Source organism: Pseudocercospora fijiensis (assembly GCF_000340215.1).
Source record: "Pseudocercospora fijiensis CIRAD86 unplaced genomic scaffold MYCFIscaffold_12, whole genome shotgun sequence".
Lineage (NCBI taxonomy): Eukaryota > Fungi > Ascomycota > Dothideomycetes > Mycosphaerellales > Mycosphaerellaceae > Pseudocercospora > Pseudocercospora fijiensis.
The window spans coordinates 241,539-258,869 of NW_006921543.1; the positions used below are offsets into that span (position 1 = coordinate 241,539).

General features: G+C 52.5%; 8 protein-coding genes across 8 annotated transcripts; 3 read left to right on the forward strand and 5 right to left on the reverse strand.

The window, feature by feature from the left end:
- Window positions 1-63: 63 nt before the first annotated feature.
- Window positions 64-872, reverse strand: MYCFIDRAFT_179829 (uncharacterized protein; the record flags this gene model as incomplete). Its single annotated transcript, XM_007933841.1, has 5 exons — window positions 64-266; window positions 304-421; window positions 451-488; window positions 534-766; window positions 823-872. 5 exons carry the CDS (start codon window positions 870-872, stop codon window positions 64-66), a joined length of 642 nt encoding a protein of 213 aa, XP_007932032.1.
- A 45-nt stretch (window positions 873-917) lies between these two features.
- MYCFIDRAFT_209295 (uncharacterized protein) lies at window positions 918-2,625 on the forward strand (the record flags this gene model as incomplete). The annotated part of the gene is made up of 5 exons (XM_007933842.1): window positions 918-1,591; window positions 1,620-1,630; window positions 1,666-1,759; window positions 1,782-1,797; window positions 1,832-2,625. 5 exons carry the CDS (start codon window positions 918-920, stop codon window positions 1,853-1,855), a joined length of 819 nt encoding a protein of 272 aa, XP_007932033.1. The 3' UTR covers window positions 1,856-2,625.
- MYCFIDRAFT_217024 (uncharacterized protein) lies at window positions 1,785-4,472 on the reverse strand. Its single transcript, XM_007933843.1, has 2 exons — window positions 2,733-4,472; window positions 1,785-2,426 (listed from the first exon to the last, which is right to left on the reverse strand). The coding sequence occupies exons 1-2, from the start codon at window positions 4,311-4,313 to the stop codon at window positions 2,112-2,114; spliced, it is 1,896 nt and encodes a 631-aa protein (XP_007932034.1). The 5' UTR covers window positions 4,314-4,472; the 3' UTR covers window positions 1,785-2,111.
- Window positions 4,473-7,147: 2,675 nt separating this feature from the next.
- On the reverse strand, window positions 7,148-8,564 carry MYCFIDRAFT_217025 (uncharacterized protein; the record flags this gene model as incomplete). Its single annotated transcript, XM_007933844.1, has 2 exons — window positions 8,175-8,564; window positions 7,148-8,105 (listed from the first exon to the last, which is right to left on the reverse strand). The coding sequence occupies exons 1-2, from the start codon at window positions 8,255-8,257 to the stop codon at window positions 7,148-7,150; spliced, it is 1,041 nt and encodes a 346-aa protein (XP_007932035.1). The 5' UTR covers window positions 8,258-8,564.
- Window positions 8,565-9,177: 613 nt separating this feature from the next.
- Window positions 9,178-10,358, reverse strand: MYCFIDRAFT_88691 (uncharacterized protein). The gene is made up of 3 exons (XM_007933845.1): window positions 10,248-10,358; window positions 9,609-10,141; window positions 9,178-9,554 (listed from the first exon to the last, which is right to left on the reverse strand). The coding sequence occupies exons 1-3, from the start codon at window positions 10,284-10,286 to the stop codon at window positions 9,506-9,508; spliced, it is 621 nt and encodes a 206-aa protein (XP_007932036.1). The 5' UTR covers window positions 10,287-10,358; the 3' UTR covers window positions 9,178-9,505.
- A 231-nt stretch (window positions 10,359-10,589) lies between these two features.
- On the forward strand, window positions 10,590-12,863 carry MYCFIDRAFT_209297 (uncharacterized protein; the record flags this gene model as incomplete). The annotated part of the gene is made up of 11 exons (XM_007933846.1): window positions 10,590-10,606; window positions 10,632-10,778; window positions 10,818-10,883; window positions 10,921-11,175; window positions 11,218-11,247; window positions 11,284-11,381; window positions 11,417-11,603; window positions 11,635-11,656; window positions 11,685-11,829; window positions 11,871-11,955; window positions 12,004-12,863. The coding sequence occupies 11 exons, from the start codon at window positions 10,590-10,592 to the stop codon at window positions 12,023-12,025; spliced, it is 1,074 nt and encodes a 357-aa protein (XP_007932037.1). The 3' UTR covers window positions 12,026-12,863.
- On the reverse strand, window positions 11,762-13,170 carry MYCFIDRAFT_209298 (uncharacterized protein; the record flags this gene model as incomplete). The annotated part of the gene is made up of 9 exons (XM_007933847.1): window positions 11,762-12,307; window positions 12,340-12,367; window positions 12,393-12,456; window positions 12,487-12,512; window positions 12,582-12,877; window positions 12,909-12,955; window positions 12,982-13,027; window positions 13,056-13,128; window positions 13,162-13,170. The coding sequence occupies 9 exons, from the start codon at window positions 13,168-13,170 to the stop codon at window positions 12,048-12,050; spliced, it is 849 nt and encodes a 282-aa protein (XP_007932038.1). The 3' UTR covers window positions 11,762-12,047.
- Window positions 13,171-13,477: 307 nt separating this feature from the next.
- Window positions 13,478-14,460, forward strand: MYCFIDRAFT_184187 (uncharacterized protein). Its single transcript, XM_007933848.1, has one exon. The coding sequence runs from the start codon at window positions 13,798-13,800 to the stop codon at window positions 13,966-13,968; it is 171 nt and encodes a 56-aa protein (XP_007932039.1). The 5' UTR covers window positions 13,478-13,797; the 3' UTR covers window positions 13,969-14,460.
- Window positions 14,461-17,331: the final 2,871 nt, after the last annotated feature.

Below are 17,331 nucleotides of genomic sequence, written 5' to 3' on the forward strand. Positions count from 1 at the left end.
GAGCATCTTCCGCTTCGCGATTCCAGAGTGCATAATTTGATTATTGTCCAAGTAATCACAGGTTCAGGCTGTTCGAGCAATAACGACTGCTGGATGTTCTGGTTTCTTCCCGCAAAGGATCTTCTTCTTCTTCTTCGGCGGGTAATTCGGGGCCTCGAGCAGACAATCGAATCCTTCATTCTTCTCCGTAGCATTCTCTCCCTGGAGTCTAGAACAGCGGAACCAGCCACCCTCTGCTCTGGCCACGTAAATGGTGGGAATATTGCCTTCAATCCCTTGCTTGTGGATTCGTATATTGGACACCGACACCGAGGGAACCGTGTAGAGCTGATCTGGGAATCAACACCAGGGTAGGTCTCTCTTCAAGAACGAGAGCCGCCAGATTTTCATCACTGAGCCACCGCTCTCCTTCGGAAACTCGCTCGTGTCAGTCAGCGCATGAAAAGACACTTTATTGGGCTCTGGACGAAGTCGATAGCGGATGGGCACTCATAGACTATGCTTGATAGATGAGGACAACGGAGGAGAGGCACAGAACGATTCTGCGATGGCCTTCTCTCGATCAGAGAGGTCCTCTACTGAGACATGTTCAATCAGAGCTCTTGGGTAGGCAATTCGAATCCGTTGTGTCCTGGCAGAGGACGGAGTGATCAGAATGATTGAAGGAATTGCTGTGAGCTCGAAGCGCGACTTTCGGCTGACACACAGTCTTTGCAAGAAGCTTGCTTCATCTTTCACTTTCCCGCTCACTTGCTTGCCAAGATATCTGTGCTTCACATGCGCCGGATCAAATTCAAGCTTTTCTTCCGAAACATTCTCCACCCATTACCATACCATCCAAAGACAAGACACAATCCTCGGTGAGCAGTCATCGGACCCGAAACCAACCTCTTCTCTAACCTCATGCAGTTGCCAATATGGCCGCGACCAAAGTCTTCAACATCGGCGAGCTCGCAGAGGCAATTCTCATCCAGCTGCCGACCCAAGACCTCTTACTCGCTCAAAGAGTCTCAAAGGCCTTCAAGCACACAATCGACTCTTCCACACGAATCCAGAAAGCACTCTTCTTCCTGCCAGGGGATCGCACCGACCCAAATGTACCCGAAAAATTCACAACAAGTGGCGAAAGCGCGTCCTCGATAATCCACGGTGTCGCTCATCTCCAGCCCTCGATGGAAAATACTGGTATCACCATCAACCCACTCCTTGTCAGATCCATCATGCGCATGCAGGACCTCGCTTGCTGGCCTCACACAGAAGGTTGCGGCCAATTCCCCAACATGCTCAAGACTCGACTCACCAAGTCCGCGCCCGAAGCTTCGTGTCGACGCATGTTTGTGAGCCAGCCACCGATGGAGTTCCAAACCACTTCTATAGATCTGCGCTGGCCCGGCGAGATTTCTTTCTACGAGTACCGAGGTCCTCCCGACAGGAATAAAGATCCTATGGGGTTTGGAGGGGGTCGGACGTTTGGTCAGTTATTGCAGGCTATGCAGGCTTGTGTCAATAAGAGGTATCCGACGAAGGAGATTGTGCTGTCGATGGCGAGGTGGCCGTTCTGTCTCGCTCCTGCTGAGAGGTTCGAAGATCCGTGGTGGTGATGGCTGCGGACTGAATAGGAATGTTACAAGTGGACCGGGGTAGAGGATATCATGAAAAGAGTAGATTTTGGTTATCAGGATCTCGATACATCGGGGTCAGGAACGAACAATTCTGGTGGGAGACTAGACTGGGAGTCACTACATACATACCATGAAGCGTGACAGGGACGTCTTATGGAGCGTCAAGCAGGAAATGGTATCGATACTCGATCTGAGGGAACACCTATGAGACTGCATATGACTACACAGAGTAAATGCAATTCACAACTATAAACACATCTGTCTGGGTTTCACCACACCCAGCTTGAGGCTTCTTCATCGTAAGGACCGTCATGAAGCATATGATGATATCTCTTCCACCCAAAAACCAAACGCAACATCCATGGTATTCCAGCCGACCTTAGTTATCACCAGCCCGTAGTATTTGATCGGAATGCAAAGTTTTTCTGAATCCTTCCGTTTCAAGTCATTATTAATCCATTACGTGTCTGTACATTCGCGAAAAGCATTTCAAGCCAGGAGAGCGGCGATGATAGCAATAGCACCAACTCCGCTGATCGAGTTCTTAGTGCCAGTGCCAGTGTAAGGCACAACTGAGTTTGTGGGCTGAGCAGGAACATATGTAGTTCCAAAGCCCGAGGGGCTGCCGCCGACAGCTCCAACGGGGCCGGGTGCTGAGCTCGTGGTTGGATATGGCGCCGGCGCGGAGGCAGTGGCTGGCGTGGTTGGGCCAGCTACACTGCTTCCAGCCGAATCTGGTGTGCCGTATCCCAGGCCGGGAACCGCCTGTGCGGTGCCGCTTTGAGTGATCGTATAAGTCGTGATCTGCACTTGAGGCACAGTGACTGTGGTTACGAGTGAAGCCGAAGAGTATGTGATGGTAGTGCAGGGAACTGCTGGCGGCGATGTCACTGCTGCTGAGGAGATCGGCGAGCCTTCAGTACTGCTCGGCGCTGACTCGACAGGAGGTACGGTTGTAGCAATGGCGTAAGTTGAGGTCTGTACGGTTGCCGGGCAGTTTGTGACTTCTGGTCCGCACGATGTAATGGTAGAAACGACCGTGCTGTATTGAGTGACAGTCTGTGGCGAGCTAGGTGTCGAAGTTGGTGGCGAGTAGCCAGTCGCCGGTACGATGGTGCTTGGGCAGCCAGTAATGATCGCAGGGTTCTCTGGGATATACTTGGCGCAGATGCCCATCAAGTAGCCTGCACCACTGTTTGTATCATCGCTGCTGTCAGACCAAGCGCTGAGGCAGTTGTAGACCTTGGTCATGAACTCGCTGTTCTTGCAGAAGCAGTTATAGTCCGAGTTGTCCTTGCAACCGGAAAGATACAACCAAGTGTTCAAGCACTTTGGAAGGACGTCAGGTCCTTGTGGGACTGGTGTAGACTCAGCAGGTGTTTCAGTTGCAGTGACGGGGCAGACGGTGGTTGAGATGGCGACCGTCTGAGTGACTACGTAAGTGCCGCCAGTGCTAGCTGGGCAGTTGGTCACTTCTGGAGCACAGCTTGTGATAGTCTGCAGAGTCGTGCTGTAAATTGTGCTGGTCGTGTATGAAGGGATGCCAGAGCTAGTGGTGACAGCGTTGACCACAGTCGAGCTCGAACTCGAGCTGCCGTAGCCGGGAATTCCTTCAGTGGACGAGTTCCCATATCCTGGGATTGTCCACGCCGAACTTGCGGCGGGCGAGGTAGTGATCGGGGACGATTCGGTGCTGCTTGGAGTGGTCTCGTATCCAGGCGCGGTAGGAACGCTTGAGGTCTCGTAGCCTGGTGCTGTTGGGGCGCTCGAAGTGTCGTAGCTGAGCGAGACAGGCGAGCTCTCTGTGCTGCTAGAGGCTGGAGCAGATGGGGTGGAGGTCTCGTAGCCTGGTGCTGTTGGGGCGCTCGAAGTGTCGTAGCTGAGCGAGACGGGCGAGCTCTCTGTGCTGCTAGAGGCTGGAGCAGATGGGGTAGAGGTCTGATAGCCTAGTGCAGTTGGCTGAGACGAGCTTCCATAGCCCGGAATGCCTTCTGTGGAGCTGGTCTCAGCGGCGGAGACAGAGGTGCTAGTCGTGTAGACCTCAGGTGTAGAATAGCTGCTCACGGCAGCCGAAGTGCTCGAATAGCTGGGCACCGAGCTCGAAGCAGAGCCGCAGTTGAAGCCGATACTGTGAACACCGATGTTGCATCCTTTGCCCTTTGAATCACCAGCGGGCTTGAATGTGACGCTTTTGGCACCGCCGCACTGCGAGTTCTTAATCACAGAACCGCTCTTGCTGCACGAGTGGGTTTCTTTGCACGAACTGCCGTCCTGCATAACATAATAGCACTCTATATCAGCATCCTGGTCCGCAGAGACTTCGTACTCGTCGATTGACATCTTATCGCTCCCATCGCATCCAATCGAAGGCTCGTCGTCGAGGTTGGAAGTAATGCATTTGCTCTGGAATGTTCTCTTGGACAGAAGATCACGCTTGCCGAAGCTGTTCGAGCACGACCAACCCGAAAATGTGTTGCTGCCGTAATTGCTGAAGGAACCGGAGTTGAGACCAGACCAATTGTAGCCACTTGACTGCTCGCTGGAACACTGATTGTCCGTATTGTCTGGCGTAGAGTACGAAGAACCTCCGCCCCAGCCGCCGCCATATGCGCCACTGCTGCGGCCACCAAAAGCAGCGATTTGCTGAACGGCAAGGCCAGTGACAGCCAGAGCGGTGAAAGTAGAATGCATGTTGACTTTTCCCGAATCCCAAATTAAGTTACGAAGTCTATGCCAACGTAGACAATGCTGGGTAGTGCTGAGTTTTAACGAATGCTTGAGCGGCAGAAAAGAGCCTGCTCTTTGAGGATGTAAGAACTCTTGAAGCTGGAGGAAACAGTACGGAACGAGAGGTCTGAATTGTGTCAAGCAGCAAGGAAGGACAGGTGAACAGCACGTTTGTATACGTCGGCATAGGGAGGCTTTCCCATCGAAACCACGCCTATAGAAGTCAGTGCTCCACCAGGGAGCGCTTGCAGATGAGTCTTCCTGCAGGGCAGTGCAGTGCAGGCGGACACCATTGTTTGACGCTGAATCTATGCATAGCCGGTCTGTGCTAGGCGTCATGGCATGAGGGAGAGAAAGGGAAGCAAAGCATGGCCGCCATCCGAGTTTGAGAGGTGCGATGTGGCGTCTAGGAATTCCTGTTTGGGAGGCCATGAAGAATCCTCATGCAGGTACCCGACCGACGCTCCTGTTTCAGGATGGTAGGATTCCGGAACTGACGTCCGTTTGGCTGCTGCTACGATTCAACGCGAAGACTCGCTCGTGCGCCATAGGAGGAGTGGGTCGATTAATGGATCAACACGACTGAGACTCCCGATTGGGGTCCCTTGTGAGGATGGTCTCGTCTCTTCTAGAGCTGGCTGCCAGTGTGCCGCAGCAACAAGCGCTCGGCCGGAAATAGAGACATCAGAACTTGGTAGCGTGCTTCCATCTTTGAAGAATTGGCCATGCGAGTGGCCCCGATGCGTCCGCTGACTCCGATGTTTGTGTACAGCAGGACAAGCGCTGGCCTTATTAACAGAAGAGGAGACCGCCCTTGGCCCTTGGGTAGAATAGTTCTAGCATGTGAAGGCTGGAGCTCATTGGACGCGCTGCACTGGTGGCGCAAGCGCTGCACTGCTACGTTTCACCTCCTGCGTTCCCCTCCAATCGTCCGGACGTGACCTCGCCAGCTTCCTGCGTAGTGCGTACAGAATTCCGGTCCGCTAACAAGCACACTGAGTCGGAGGCGTCCACTTGTCGAGGTGGAAGACAGGAAGGCGATGCGATTTGTGGGTGCAATGCCGAGGATTCTGCCAAGCATTCACTTGCTGTCCGGGCCCGTGCGTTGAGACTTCTCCTTCCAGAACCCAGGACGCCGAAGAACCGCGACGGTAGCATGTGATGAACGCTTTGGCGGTCTCCTGTCCGGTGCGTCTCAACGCGGAAGCACAGTCTGCTGCCTCACGAGCGCGGCTTCAGCACTCCGTCACGCCAGCCAGCCTTGAGGAAACGAATCCGAACATACGCATTCGCGAACACAGCCCGAGCCATTGCTGTACTGGCAGCAAGCGACATAGCAGCCTAAAAGAGCCGGAATCTGAAGTCCTCGAGTACCACCTTCGATGCCTTGCTCTGACACCGCAAGACAAGTGATTCGGAGAAGAGAAAGCTCTACAGGGACAGAGACATGGCATCGAGATACTCGGTCGGGCTGACACGCGCACGAGCAACGCAGCATTGTCCAGCAGAGCGACTCGATTTCGACATCGCTTGACTTGGGAGATTGCGCAGGCACGCAGCCGCCGAAATTCTCGTCTATGCCATGGCAGCCACAAGCGCTTACACATCGGCTTCACACACAACGACCGCTAGCCAAGGATCGAGGGCAATATGATCTGCTCACTCAATAGCGCCTGCTCTTGCAAGATGTCTCAGTCAGATGATATGAGCATCAAGCCCTATTGTTTCAATATCGGCCCGTATGCTATACCATGCAGCAGAAGCTCTTGAGGCTGCCGTGACCAGTCACCAAGACCCGTCCATTACGACTTGCAACAAGAGGCGGAAGGCAGGCCACAACTTGGAAGTCGTACTTGGAGAACAATCCACACTCTTGGATGTAGAGGTGCGATATCCTTCCGGATCTGATCGTAGAGTCTTACGTATATCACATGCAAATCACCTGCTTGTGATCCTCAAATCACATGCCTCGGCCCGAAACCCCGCCTCCTTGTGATCTTCGAGGCTTGTGAATGAATGACCGTCGTCATATGACGCCGTGCATGTGCAAACATCACTGAGTCCGTGCGCGTGCTGCCAGTCTATAAAACGACTCGCATCTTTCGTTCGTGACTTGACTTCGACATCCGCCCAAGACTGGGACACCAGGAGTGGTTGGGAGGAGGAGCTCAATGCTGGCTTCCATCTATGATCGAGTCAATAATTGACTTGGCCTAGGAGGAGGTTCAAGGAGCTCTGGCGAACGCAGTAACTCGCGATTAACATGATCCGAGATAGTACGACGCAGCTGCAATCATTGATGCGCTGTGGAGTCGATTGCCAAGATCCTACAATCGGGCCTTCGAGAACACTGGCAATGCATCTCCGACTGCAAACGCGTCTACATCGGTTTCCCGTCGCCCATGCTGGAGCTATCCACGGTGATCTCATAGCTTCAGCCTACAACGGCGTCACAATCGTTATGGTCCAAGGCCTCTCGCTCAGCGGCGACATCTCCTCGGACGTGATGAAAGATTAAATTCGGCAGTGCACGGGGTGATATGGCGCCGAAGTTGGCAGAGAAGCTTTATGAGGAGGAGTTGACTAACATTTGGGACCGATGCAGGAAGATTGAAAGTCAAGATGGCCCGAGATCTAACGTGCTGGTCGAAGTTTTCGAATATGAATCTAGCACTGACGGCCTAGCTTTCGCTAGACTTCTGAGGTCTTGCACACTTAGATTTACAGGACAGACTGCTACCCTTCTTGAGAGATTGATCCCAATGGTTATGGACGTTAGGCAAATGCTTGCTCTCTGCCTACTCCTGCTGCTCAGCAAGCCTCGTATTGACAGCCAAGCTCCCGAATCCACGCTCGACTGCAGCTCCGCCAGTTCCCGCAGTTCCATTTCCGCCGACTGTGCCTGTCGAGAATGGAGGTTCGGGGGCTTCTCCGCTTCCCACAGTTGATCCCGTCGGCTGTGGAAGGCCAGATAACCCAGTGGCCGAAGCACTTCCAGCTCCAAAGCTGCCCGTAGGAATTGAAAAGCTTGGTGAAGCCCCAGATCCGCCGGTAGGGGCAGCAATACCTGAAATGCCGCTCATACTAGCCAGACTTCCCTCTGAATCTGATCCAGAGCCCAGGCCAGTCGGGGCTGCAATCCCAGATTCACCGCCGAAGCCGACGGTCGGCATTGACATGCTGGGGAAGGAGAAGCCGCTGAATTGCGCAGCACGCTTGGCCAGCGCTGTGCCAGTCGGAGGCTGTGGCGGAGCTGTGCCGAATGATTGAGGTGGATGATTCCCATGGCCGCTTGGGAGTGGCGAGTTTAGTGGATGTGTGCAATTGGGAAAGCCCGGAAAACCTCCTGATGGATGTGATAAGCCTGTTGGAGCAGCAATGCCGCTGCCTGGTGGCGGAGGAAGTGCTGCGGTCGGGATCGGATAGAATGGCGCGGTTGGATATGGTGCGGCTGCGGCAATGGCAGCGAGGCCAAAAAGAACGCCAAAGTGCTTCATGTTCGATATCGCCGAGTTGTGCTCGCACGTGATGCCTGTAAGGACGGGTGGATATATGCTTGTCAAAAGCTGTATATGAGTGAATGAGAGGGATACCAGATCCCGTAGCGAAGAATGACGAAGAGAATAAAAACACAGTGCACAACACAAGCTCAAGCTGTCGGCAATGGGCTTGCAGAGTTGCCTGTTCACAGTGCTGGCGTTGCATGTTAAATATTCAGCAGTGGTTTTGACGAGCGTTCTATCGAGATCGCATGAACTGTCGAAGTGTGGTTCCTATGTTTCAGCCTTGTAGCAAGTAGGTGGATTCTGCTTCTAAGCGACATACCGGTGACAGCGGAGGACTTTGACGGGCCAAGGAAATCTCCAGCCTTCATCATTTTGACGCAGACAGGTGTGATCAAGTATCATAGGGTGTTTCTGGAGCAATTTCTCGAAGGAGACTGTCCTCAAACATAGGTCGCTAAGTTTCCTTTGGTTGACGTGATGAAGTGCGAGGGCCAGCCTGGTCGCGTAATCTATAATATAAATGCTGCGGGCGGGAGCATTTACCGGGCTGGAAGTAATAGATGAGCATTAACGATGACGACGCTGCTCATAAATCGCATGCTTCTGTTGTGGACAAGACGTGTTCTGGCCTTTTGCTCTACCGGGTAGTTGTGGCCGTCTGAATGATTGAGTGGCAGGCGGATTGTATGTTGTCACAAATTGATACGATATGGAGAGACTCGTGGTCTTTGGCGAAAATGGGAAGGGGAAAGGAGAATAGCGAGATCGGAGGTCGGAGGTCGGAGGAGTCGCAGTCGCAGTCGCAGTCGCAGTTGCGTGAAAGAGGTGTCGTAAGTCACGATCCAACATCCCATTCATCACCACTCGAAGACCAAACGCGAAAACCTCCGACATCATCGCCACCAATGACACCATAAAGTCCGGCGCGCCGAGCCACAAGGTCCACCATACGTCCACTACTACTGCTTCAGCCCGTGCAAGCTCCCCAATGCAATCGACACGCCCGGTCTAGAATGCGAAGGCGAGAGCTACGCGGCTTCGAAATCAGAAGACGCATGAGGTGTCCCAGTCTACCATGAGGATACAGAAGAAGAAGATTTCCAGGCTCGGTGTCGGGGATCTTGGGAAGATGGGGAAGACATCAGCCGGACAAGATTAGGTATGCGTATTATGGGTGGATCCAGAGATGTCATCGTACGCGATGGGGTCGGTGGCAGTGTTGGTATGACTTTGGGCGATGGACGAGTTGGAGTTGGTTGGAATCCATCGCAACGTGACACGTCGAACTTGTATGCTTATGGTGTTTGGTGTTGAAGTCAGATCACAGGATGATGTCTGTGTAGGAAGTTAGCGATATCTTGGGTAGATCTCAAACAACCATGATTTCAAGGTGAAAGTCGGGCAGTGTCGACGCTATTTCCTCGGAAGTGCTGCGTGGGTCCCCTTTCCTTCTCAAAGTCACAAGGTATAATCAATTTCGCCCTCAGCTCCTGTAGAAAGAGACAAAATTTATCTAACCTGTCCAATCCACAAAGACAGATTTTCCCGCATCTATGGGTGTATCGCTCTTGCTTTGTTCCAATCGTGCCTCCCGTCCGTGTTACTTCGCGTTGCCACATGCCGCATCACTTCTCGCGTCCCGCTGATTGTTTACTGAATCGTCTGCTTGGCGGCCATGCGATCGTGCTCATCGATGTCGCTAAAAGATAAAGTCAGCCATGAAGCGCATCGACTCCTCATCGTCATCACTCACGTCGCTTCCCAAGGATAGTTGATCCAGACATCCGGCACGGTCCTTGCAGCCAAGTAGCGATTCCCATCAACCATATTCTGAGGCAAAGTACCCCTCTTCGGCTTGTCCTTGTTGTGCAGCACAAAGATCGAAAACTTGGTCGTCTCAGCCTCTCTTCCGAGCGTCTTCGCGGCAGCAGCCACATCCTTCTCCAATTCTTTCACAGCATATTCCAACGTCGTCCTCGTATCATCGACCTCATCCACGATGAGAATGTTCTTTCCAATCAGGTTGGCGCCTTCTATGCTGCTCAGATCCAGCCATTGTGTTCGCGTGACTTTTGTGCCGGGCTTCTCGACTTCTTTGTCGGTGGGGAGGTGTTCGTAAAGAGAGAGGCCGATAGCTTGGATGGGGATGTTGGCTGCGCCAGGCTTCTTGAGGAAGGAGCGCAGGATACGCGCTGGGACGTAGCCTCCTCCGCCAATGGCGATCATGAGGTGTGGTTGGAAATCATTGAGGATTCGGGGACCAGCATCTTGGCAAAGCTTGTGGATCTATTGTACAGCAATGAGCATTGGCTGAAGCATGTGACACGGCAGCTTTCCTGTGATGGTGGACTGGACTCGAGGCCGCTCGCATGCGCTTCTGTCGGCCGCTTACCTGGTTGTAAGTGATATAGACTCTTTCCACGTCGCCCATTTTGGAGGTATTGTGGCTCTGGCAAGGTGTTAGGACGAGCCGCTATTGCGCGACATAGACTCGATACTGACCTCCAGAGGGAAGAAGACGAACAGCGCTCGGCTGACTGTCGACTTTTTCTCGAGTCTGCCATCGGCCGCCTCCGAATCCACGGTGGGGTTTCCGATTAAGGTTTACGCTAGCAGCGCCCCTGCTTTTGCCTTGGGACTCTTCACATGATCGAACGCGACTTCACGTATGCGTTTCAACAACATTGCTACAACTGCTGTGCACTATGGAGACTCGACCCAAACCATTGGACCTATGCCACAACCATATGTGTGGCTTCAAGGTGCACACAAGCAGGACCATTCCATTCTTTCTCCCCATTTACAGTGTCACGTGTCTGGATATTGACGAAGATATGGGAAGTGACCTTGCCAACAACAAGGCTTTGAGGGGGCGGATGGACGCCTACGAGTTTTCCACGCTGTCGTTTCTTGATGACGAAACGTGATCTGCCCCTTTGAAGACCGCGGTCAAGACACTGAGCACACTGGACACCGAGCATCAAGCAACCGACCTGAGACTCTACCTCACCTCGGACTGGGACACGATGTCGGTTGGGATCTAGACAGTGCCTACGATATCAAAGTCTAGCACTGTATCAAGTCGAGGTCCAATCAAGTTCTGCCGTCTGCATGGCGCTGTTCGTCGAAGATCATTTCAGGAGGTACTCGTTAAACGACCACCTTGCAGACTTGTGGCTCCTACCAGGAATCACGTTCATCTCTCGCTCATTGCGACTTGGTCGTGTTCATCGCCGAGCATTTGCCATGGACCTCCGTAATTTGGCCTGCATTTTGCGATTCATGGTACCTTACCTGCAAACGCCTCACAAGGCATTTTGGTCATGATCGCTTTCCTTTCAGTGTTTACTCGCCCGATTGAGCAACATGGTCGGTTCCCGCAGGCGGATCGAGTGGGCTATACTTGCTAGGCTACTCAAAACTCCCAGTCCTCCGGATTTATACCGAAATGTCCGCGTCATGATCAAGAGCGGAAGACAACTCTCAGGGGATGATATCAAGAATACGAGCGGCCGCGGGCGCCCACGTGGCTACTAGTCTTCCAGGACATGCTCGAGGAAGTCCTAATGCTTGATGAGTTCGCAGCACCGTCTTGGCACGAGTCCCTCTTGGTTGACGGCAGTCCTACCCCAGATTCAATGTCAGTGCTACTGTATCATGGCGGTAACACTGTGGGAAACGCGAATCCGACACTACACACCGCCCAGATTGCGCCTTTGACAAGCCTGCCATTCTTTCTACTGAGCAGGTGTTGAGCGGATGCGCGTTTCACGCCGCAGCGAAGCTGGCAAAGATATATCAGTGCCGCAACAGCGCGCGCAAGGATGAGGTACGAGAAACGACTACCGCCACGCGTCTTGCCGTCGTATCTGCACTTCTCTGGATGCAACCCAGTTACGACTATACGGCCACCATACTTTCTGCCACCACTTCTGCTATTGATCGATCGAACTACGAGAGTGTTGTACAGGGGAGTGGCCGACCTCTTCTACTCGTCGGTCGTTTCACAGGCAAGGTAAAGGTCAAACACGGAGCCTTCGCGTTCCGAACGCATGGTTGATTACTGAACAAAGCTTGGCAATGACCACGTCTTCGATCAGGTGCGTACTGTAGAGCGCTCTAATAATAACCTACACAGCCATCGTGAGACAAATTTGGATGTTGGACTAGTGGCAAGGAGTACCTTGCCTGCTCATGGACGAACTTCGGCCTGACTTAGGGATGATGTGCGGTATGCAGCAGCTCCGGCCGTGAAGGCTGCATAGAAGGCTGCATACATGGTACAATGTACAATGTGTATACCATATACTGGATGCCAGATGGTGGGCTCCATCACTAGCCTGACTTGGCTCGTGTTGACAGTTACGTTTCTGACCCCAAGGTTCGGGATTGTAATTGCCAAGGCCTCAACTTCGACAGTAGTCTGTCTGGGGCCCGTTGCTTCACTACTAACTGTCACAGGCATCAAATTGGCTTCGACTCACCGCAAAAATACTCACTATTCTTCGACCGCTACATGTCAGACACCGCAAGGTACGCCGGTGCAGCGATTGCCATACGATGCATTAGCATCATTACTTAGCTTGTGAGAACTGGATTGGCTTAATGATTCCGATGCTGGTCACTCGGACTAGGATTGTTTCAAAAATGCAGGCGACTAGAACAGCAGCGGTCGATGCTACGAATCATGAGTCGACCGCTCGTCCTTAGAAACTAGCCGCAATACATGGAATTGTTGTAAGGAACTTGTCGTGGCAATTTGCGAGACTCTGGTTGGGAGAGCGTTACTGGCCTCCGAAGACGGCCACAAATAAACTTCTGAGATTTCAGAAGAAGTTCCTTGAAGGAATAATGCCAGTGTTGATGGTGCCAAGGCGCGGTAAACAACATCGCGAGATAGGTCTGACGTCGGACAGACGGAGCTCTTCTCAGCAGGACACATGCGCCCGATCAGTCGATATGCCGTGCTTGCTCGCGCGATCGTGTATTCTTGACCTTGGGTCGCATCACGCTTCACGACCACTGTATGGAATCCGCATTTGACCTCGGTGACCATGCCGACCATTTGATTGCATGCATGCTTCCTCGAAGCCCAACGGCCTAGTCTGCCGATTGTGCAAGTTCACAGTCCGGGGGCGAGAATTATTGACGAGCGGAAGCAGGAATGAAAGCCTATCCAAAACACTATGCTATACTGTACCATCCCTAGAGAGGTGGCCCGGTCTAGCATCGACGACAACTGCCAACAGCACAAGAGCGTGCAGAAAGGTTTTCTGGCAGTCGCACGTGGCTTGGCTCTAATGAACTCCAGACATTAACGAACTATTTTGCCGACGACTGGTGCAGGTCAATTTATGTTTATCGGAGCCATGGCTTCGAGCAGTCTGATCACATTTCTGTGACAGGCCGCGATTCTTCTGATCAGAGCGCGGTTGCAGATGGCTGCTACGGAGATTTCCTTATCGACAGGACTCCGTGTCGGATGCTGAGGTTGAAGGCTAGTCACAGCATTTTCCCGGAGCACTCTTCTTTGATACCGAACAACGATCGAGGCGCAACCACGCGAGGGACACGTGTTACGAGGATGCGCTCAAATTGCTATGGCTTGACAGCTTGCGCCTCCAGCTCGATAATCTGTTGGGATTTGGCGGCTGGCGTTCAAGTGATGGCTGCCTACTCAATCCGCTGCTATTTCCACGGCGCTAAAAGGACAAGTTCATGCGCAGGGCAGGTGAGACAAGAGATGCAAACGGCCTGCCAACAAGACCGGTCGACTCCTTTCACCAGACTTGTCAGTAGTGAGGATCGCAAGCTCGTGTACGTAGGAGATCACGAAGCTCGTACTTGCTAAGTGGATCATCCAAGTGGCTCCAGGCAGAAGCAGTGCAAGGTCCTCCCATCCTTGGCTCCAGAACGTGACGCCTTCAGCTACTACATACACGATGGGGCGCGGTCTGTGCAGCCCATCTGGCCACCCTGGTCCCTCGTGGCTGCGGCTGCTCCACAAGACGTCTCGGCCTCCGTGGAAGGGAAGGCTTGGAATAAATGAGCTCGCCACGCAAACGATCTCACGGACATGCGATTCGGAAGCAGAAGCTGAGCTCCAGCAGTGAAACACGAAGCCGTGGCGAATAATGAATCATGCTGCATGTCTGTGACGTGCTGCAAGATCTTGCTCGGTCGTCTCGAGTGACCCATCCACTTCACTGTCAGCGCGTCCGCGGCCTCTTCCTCTCTGTGACACCTGCAGTAGTTACTCGGCGCCTACTCCGCTGTCGAGAGCTTCAGCGCATGCGCTGCGCTATGCTTTGATCGATTCGTTATGCACAGGACTCTAGACCATGGCTAGCAGCACAAGACGCATGCAATCATGATGAGACAATGCGTGAGCGTCCGACTTGATGCCGCTTGTTCCTCGCAGTTCTCGAAGACGCGCGCTTGCGTTTTGTTGGTGAGAGTGGAGTCATTATTGTTCTGCCACGACAGTCTACAGAGATACCAACCCTGAAAGATCGGTTAAGAATGCTTTTCTCGCGAATATCTACCTTGGACTTATAAGCACTGATTCGCTCAATACCGTCTCAGAATTTTCACAAGTTTCATTCAATTCGTGGGGTTCCAAGTAATTTCTTGATGAGAATTCCGCAGCAGCTAGCGTTGGCGTTGGCGCTGGCGAGATCAACCACACCTCATCTATCCATTCCCGCGGATGCCTGAGGCGTACGAATCATGGCGCATTGAGCGTAGCGTAGCGGCTCCGTACGGAAGCCACGGATAGGCTTGCATAATAATCGATGGCTGGGTGTGCATCGACTCGTCGAGTTTGATGGCCTGTCGAAGGCTAACGCCCCCCTGTGCATGTGAACGCTGCTCGCTAGTTGGTGCATCTTGGAATCGCGAGAAGGAGGTTTGCCCTGCAATGGCTTAGCGCTTCATTAAGAAGGTGCAGAAAATTCCAGGAAGCTTTTAGTCTTTCGCGCTTTCCTGCGAAAGGAGAGACTAATGCGAAGCATCGTATGGGTTCACACAGACCAAGCTACGCAAAGTCGCTAGGCCTCGTGGAAGTCTGCATTTCGGTCCTACTATAAAGGTTTCGTTAGTGGGAGTGTAAGGCCGGGGGCAATGTTAGTAAGGTGCTATTAGGAATAGCTAGTATTATAAATGTAAAGTTCTATAGGCCTTACCTTAACGTCTGTTTTTAAAAAGATAGAAGTAATTAAATTTCTAGTTAGATACTACTATAAATTTAGTTTACTACTACTATATAAAACATCTACTTTTGTATTAAATTACAGTTTACCCTTAACTACTTTCTCCTTTCTATAATCTAACTATATATTATTTTTAAAAATCTAGTTACTCTTTATACTAAAAGTCCTAATATAATAAAAAATTATTTCTTTTAAAAAACTAAAACTAACTAAAGAGAAATATAAATTAATATAAATATAAGACTATTTTATATAAGAAGTAGATTATCTAGTTAAAAAAATAGAAGCTCTAGTTCTAGCTTCTAAAACTATAACTATAGTATTTTAATATAGTACTACTATCCTAAGGTAAGAGATCTAAGTTAATGTATTTTACTTTTATTATAAGGCTAGGTTTTAAGTAGCAATCTTACCTCTTTATCTACTATTAGTAGTAGTATAGAGCAGGCTACTAACACCTCGACACCCCTACCTGCAAGCTGTCCCTCGACAATTTATTTGTGACGTGGTCGTGGCAAGTCTTAGAAGTCTAAGAAAAAAAAAACCAGTGCGGCGCTTTGCATCAGCTGCCTCAAAGCAGTTAGCAAGATTGGTGGACAGTGGCACAGCAACACAGGCTACGACTTCTTCATTAACGGCACGTGACTGCAGAGCTTGGTGGTCTGGTTTGCAACGGCCTTGGAAAGCATGTGTTTCGGAGGTGCTGCTGGGGTGAGCTTCTTTGGCTCACGTTGACGCAGACGTTGCCGCTACGCACAGCTGAGATGAAGATGGCTCCCGACGGCTCAAGGCAGAGGATTGGCGGATAACCCAATGGCACGTGAGGCGCAAGCGCAAGCGCAAGCAAAGAAGCCATCTGTTCTGATGAATATTTGATAGGCAGCACATGATCTACAAGCGTCAGCGGGCGTAGTCTTGCTCATCTTATTACCAGCATACGGAATGAGAAAGGCAGCCAATCCTGCGCGGCGACTAGCACACACCCGCTGATGTCCCAGGCGTGTGAAGTATCCAATCCAGGCGAGGACAGGGTAGCATTCTGTTACAGGCCACCGCTGTGCAGCGAGACGCGAGAGCGAAGGGCAGCGACCGACAAGCACCGGGACCGGGACAGATTTGCGGTCGGAAGTGTTTCCATAATTCCATTCCGGCCAGCTTGCAACACCAGCAGCAGATGGTGATGGCGCTCAACACAGTAGTGGACCGCATGTCCCGAGCTGGTGTCATTCGTGTGAGATGCAGACGTGGACAAGGTTCAAAGGCCGAGAGGCAGAGGGCTCAGGGCAGAGAGGTTTCGCCAAGTGTGCTGACGATGGACGGGCGCTAGCGACCAGTGAGCCTTCCCACGCCCGATCTTCTGGAAGTGAGCACATTGCCACATATGCAGTTTTGCTAACTCAGGCTTGTTTCTGGCCCGTCACAGCACACTGAGCACAGCCTGCGCGGATACGTAACTTGGCTGAGGCTATTGCAGCGCGCGCCGGGGCGGTACGAAGAGAAAGCTCCCGTCGTGCGTCCTGTTACGAATCATAGCCTGAGGCTTTGTCAGTTGGTCCGCTGATCGTAGCTGCTTGTCGCCTAGCATGCCTCGAGGCCGCTTCAAGCGCTGCTGCTGCTGCCAGCCATCCACCGCCGCCAAAGCGCTGGATGCGAGTGTGTGACAAGAGGCGCCTGTGCCACATACGTCGGCCTCCTCTCCTCTCCTCTCCTCTCGAGGCAGTAAGGCAGGGCGGTTCATCATCAAAGGGAGACTGCTGCCGACTGAGCCGCCCCGCCGTGGCTCGTGTGGTTGCAAACGGCTTGGTCGCAGCGGCGGCATCTCTGAACCACCGAAAGGCCCGTGCGCTCGTCTTTGTTGGTGGATGCGTGCAGGTGCAGGTGCAGGTGCAGGTGCAGGTGCAGGTGCAGGTGCAGGCAGCGCAGGCGCAGGCGCAGGCGCGGGTCAGGAGTGGCGTCGACCCCTCATTCGATGCACCAGTGATACGCGCGCACCGCGACAGGGATGTGCTCCCGTCGAGCGCTCACCCATGCAGCATTCTTGAAATGTGGGCAGCATCATCAGAGTTGCGCTAGTGCATGCGACCGGCGCCGACCGCCGACCGTCATGACCTGGTCGTGCAGCACGCTAGTAAATCGTAAATTGCGCGCCCAGGCCTCTACGAACTCTTGCTTTGCCGCCAACGTCAACTTTGGAGACGTCTGCTGTACTCACTCACCCACACCCATGCACATGTCCGCCTCCTAAACGCTGCGATGCGCACTTCC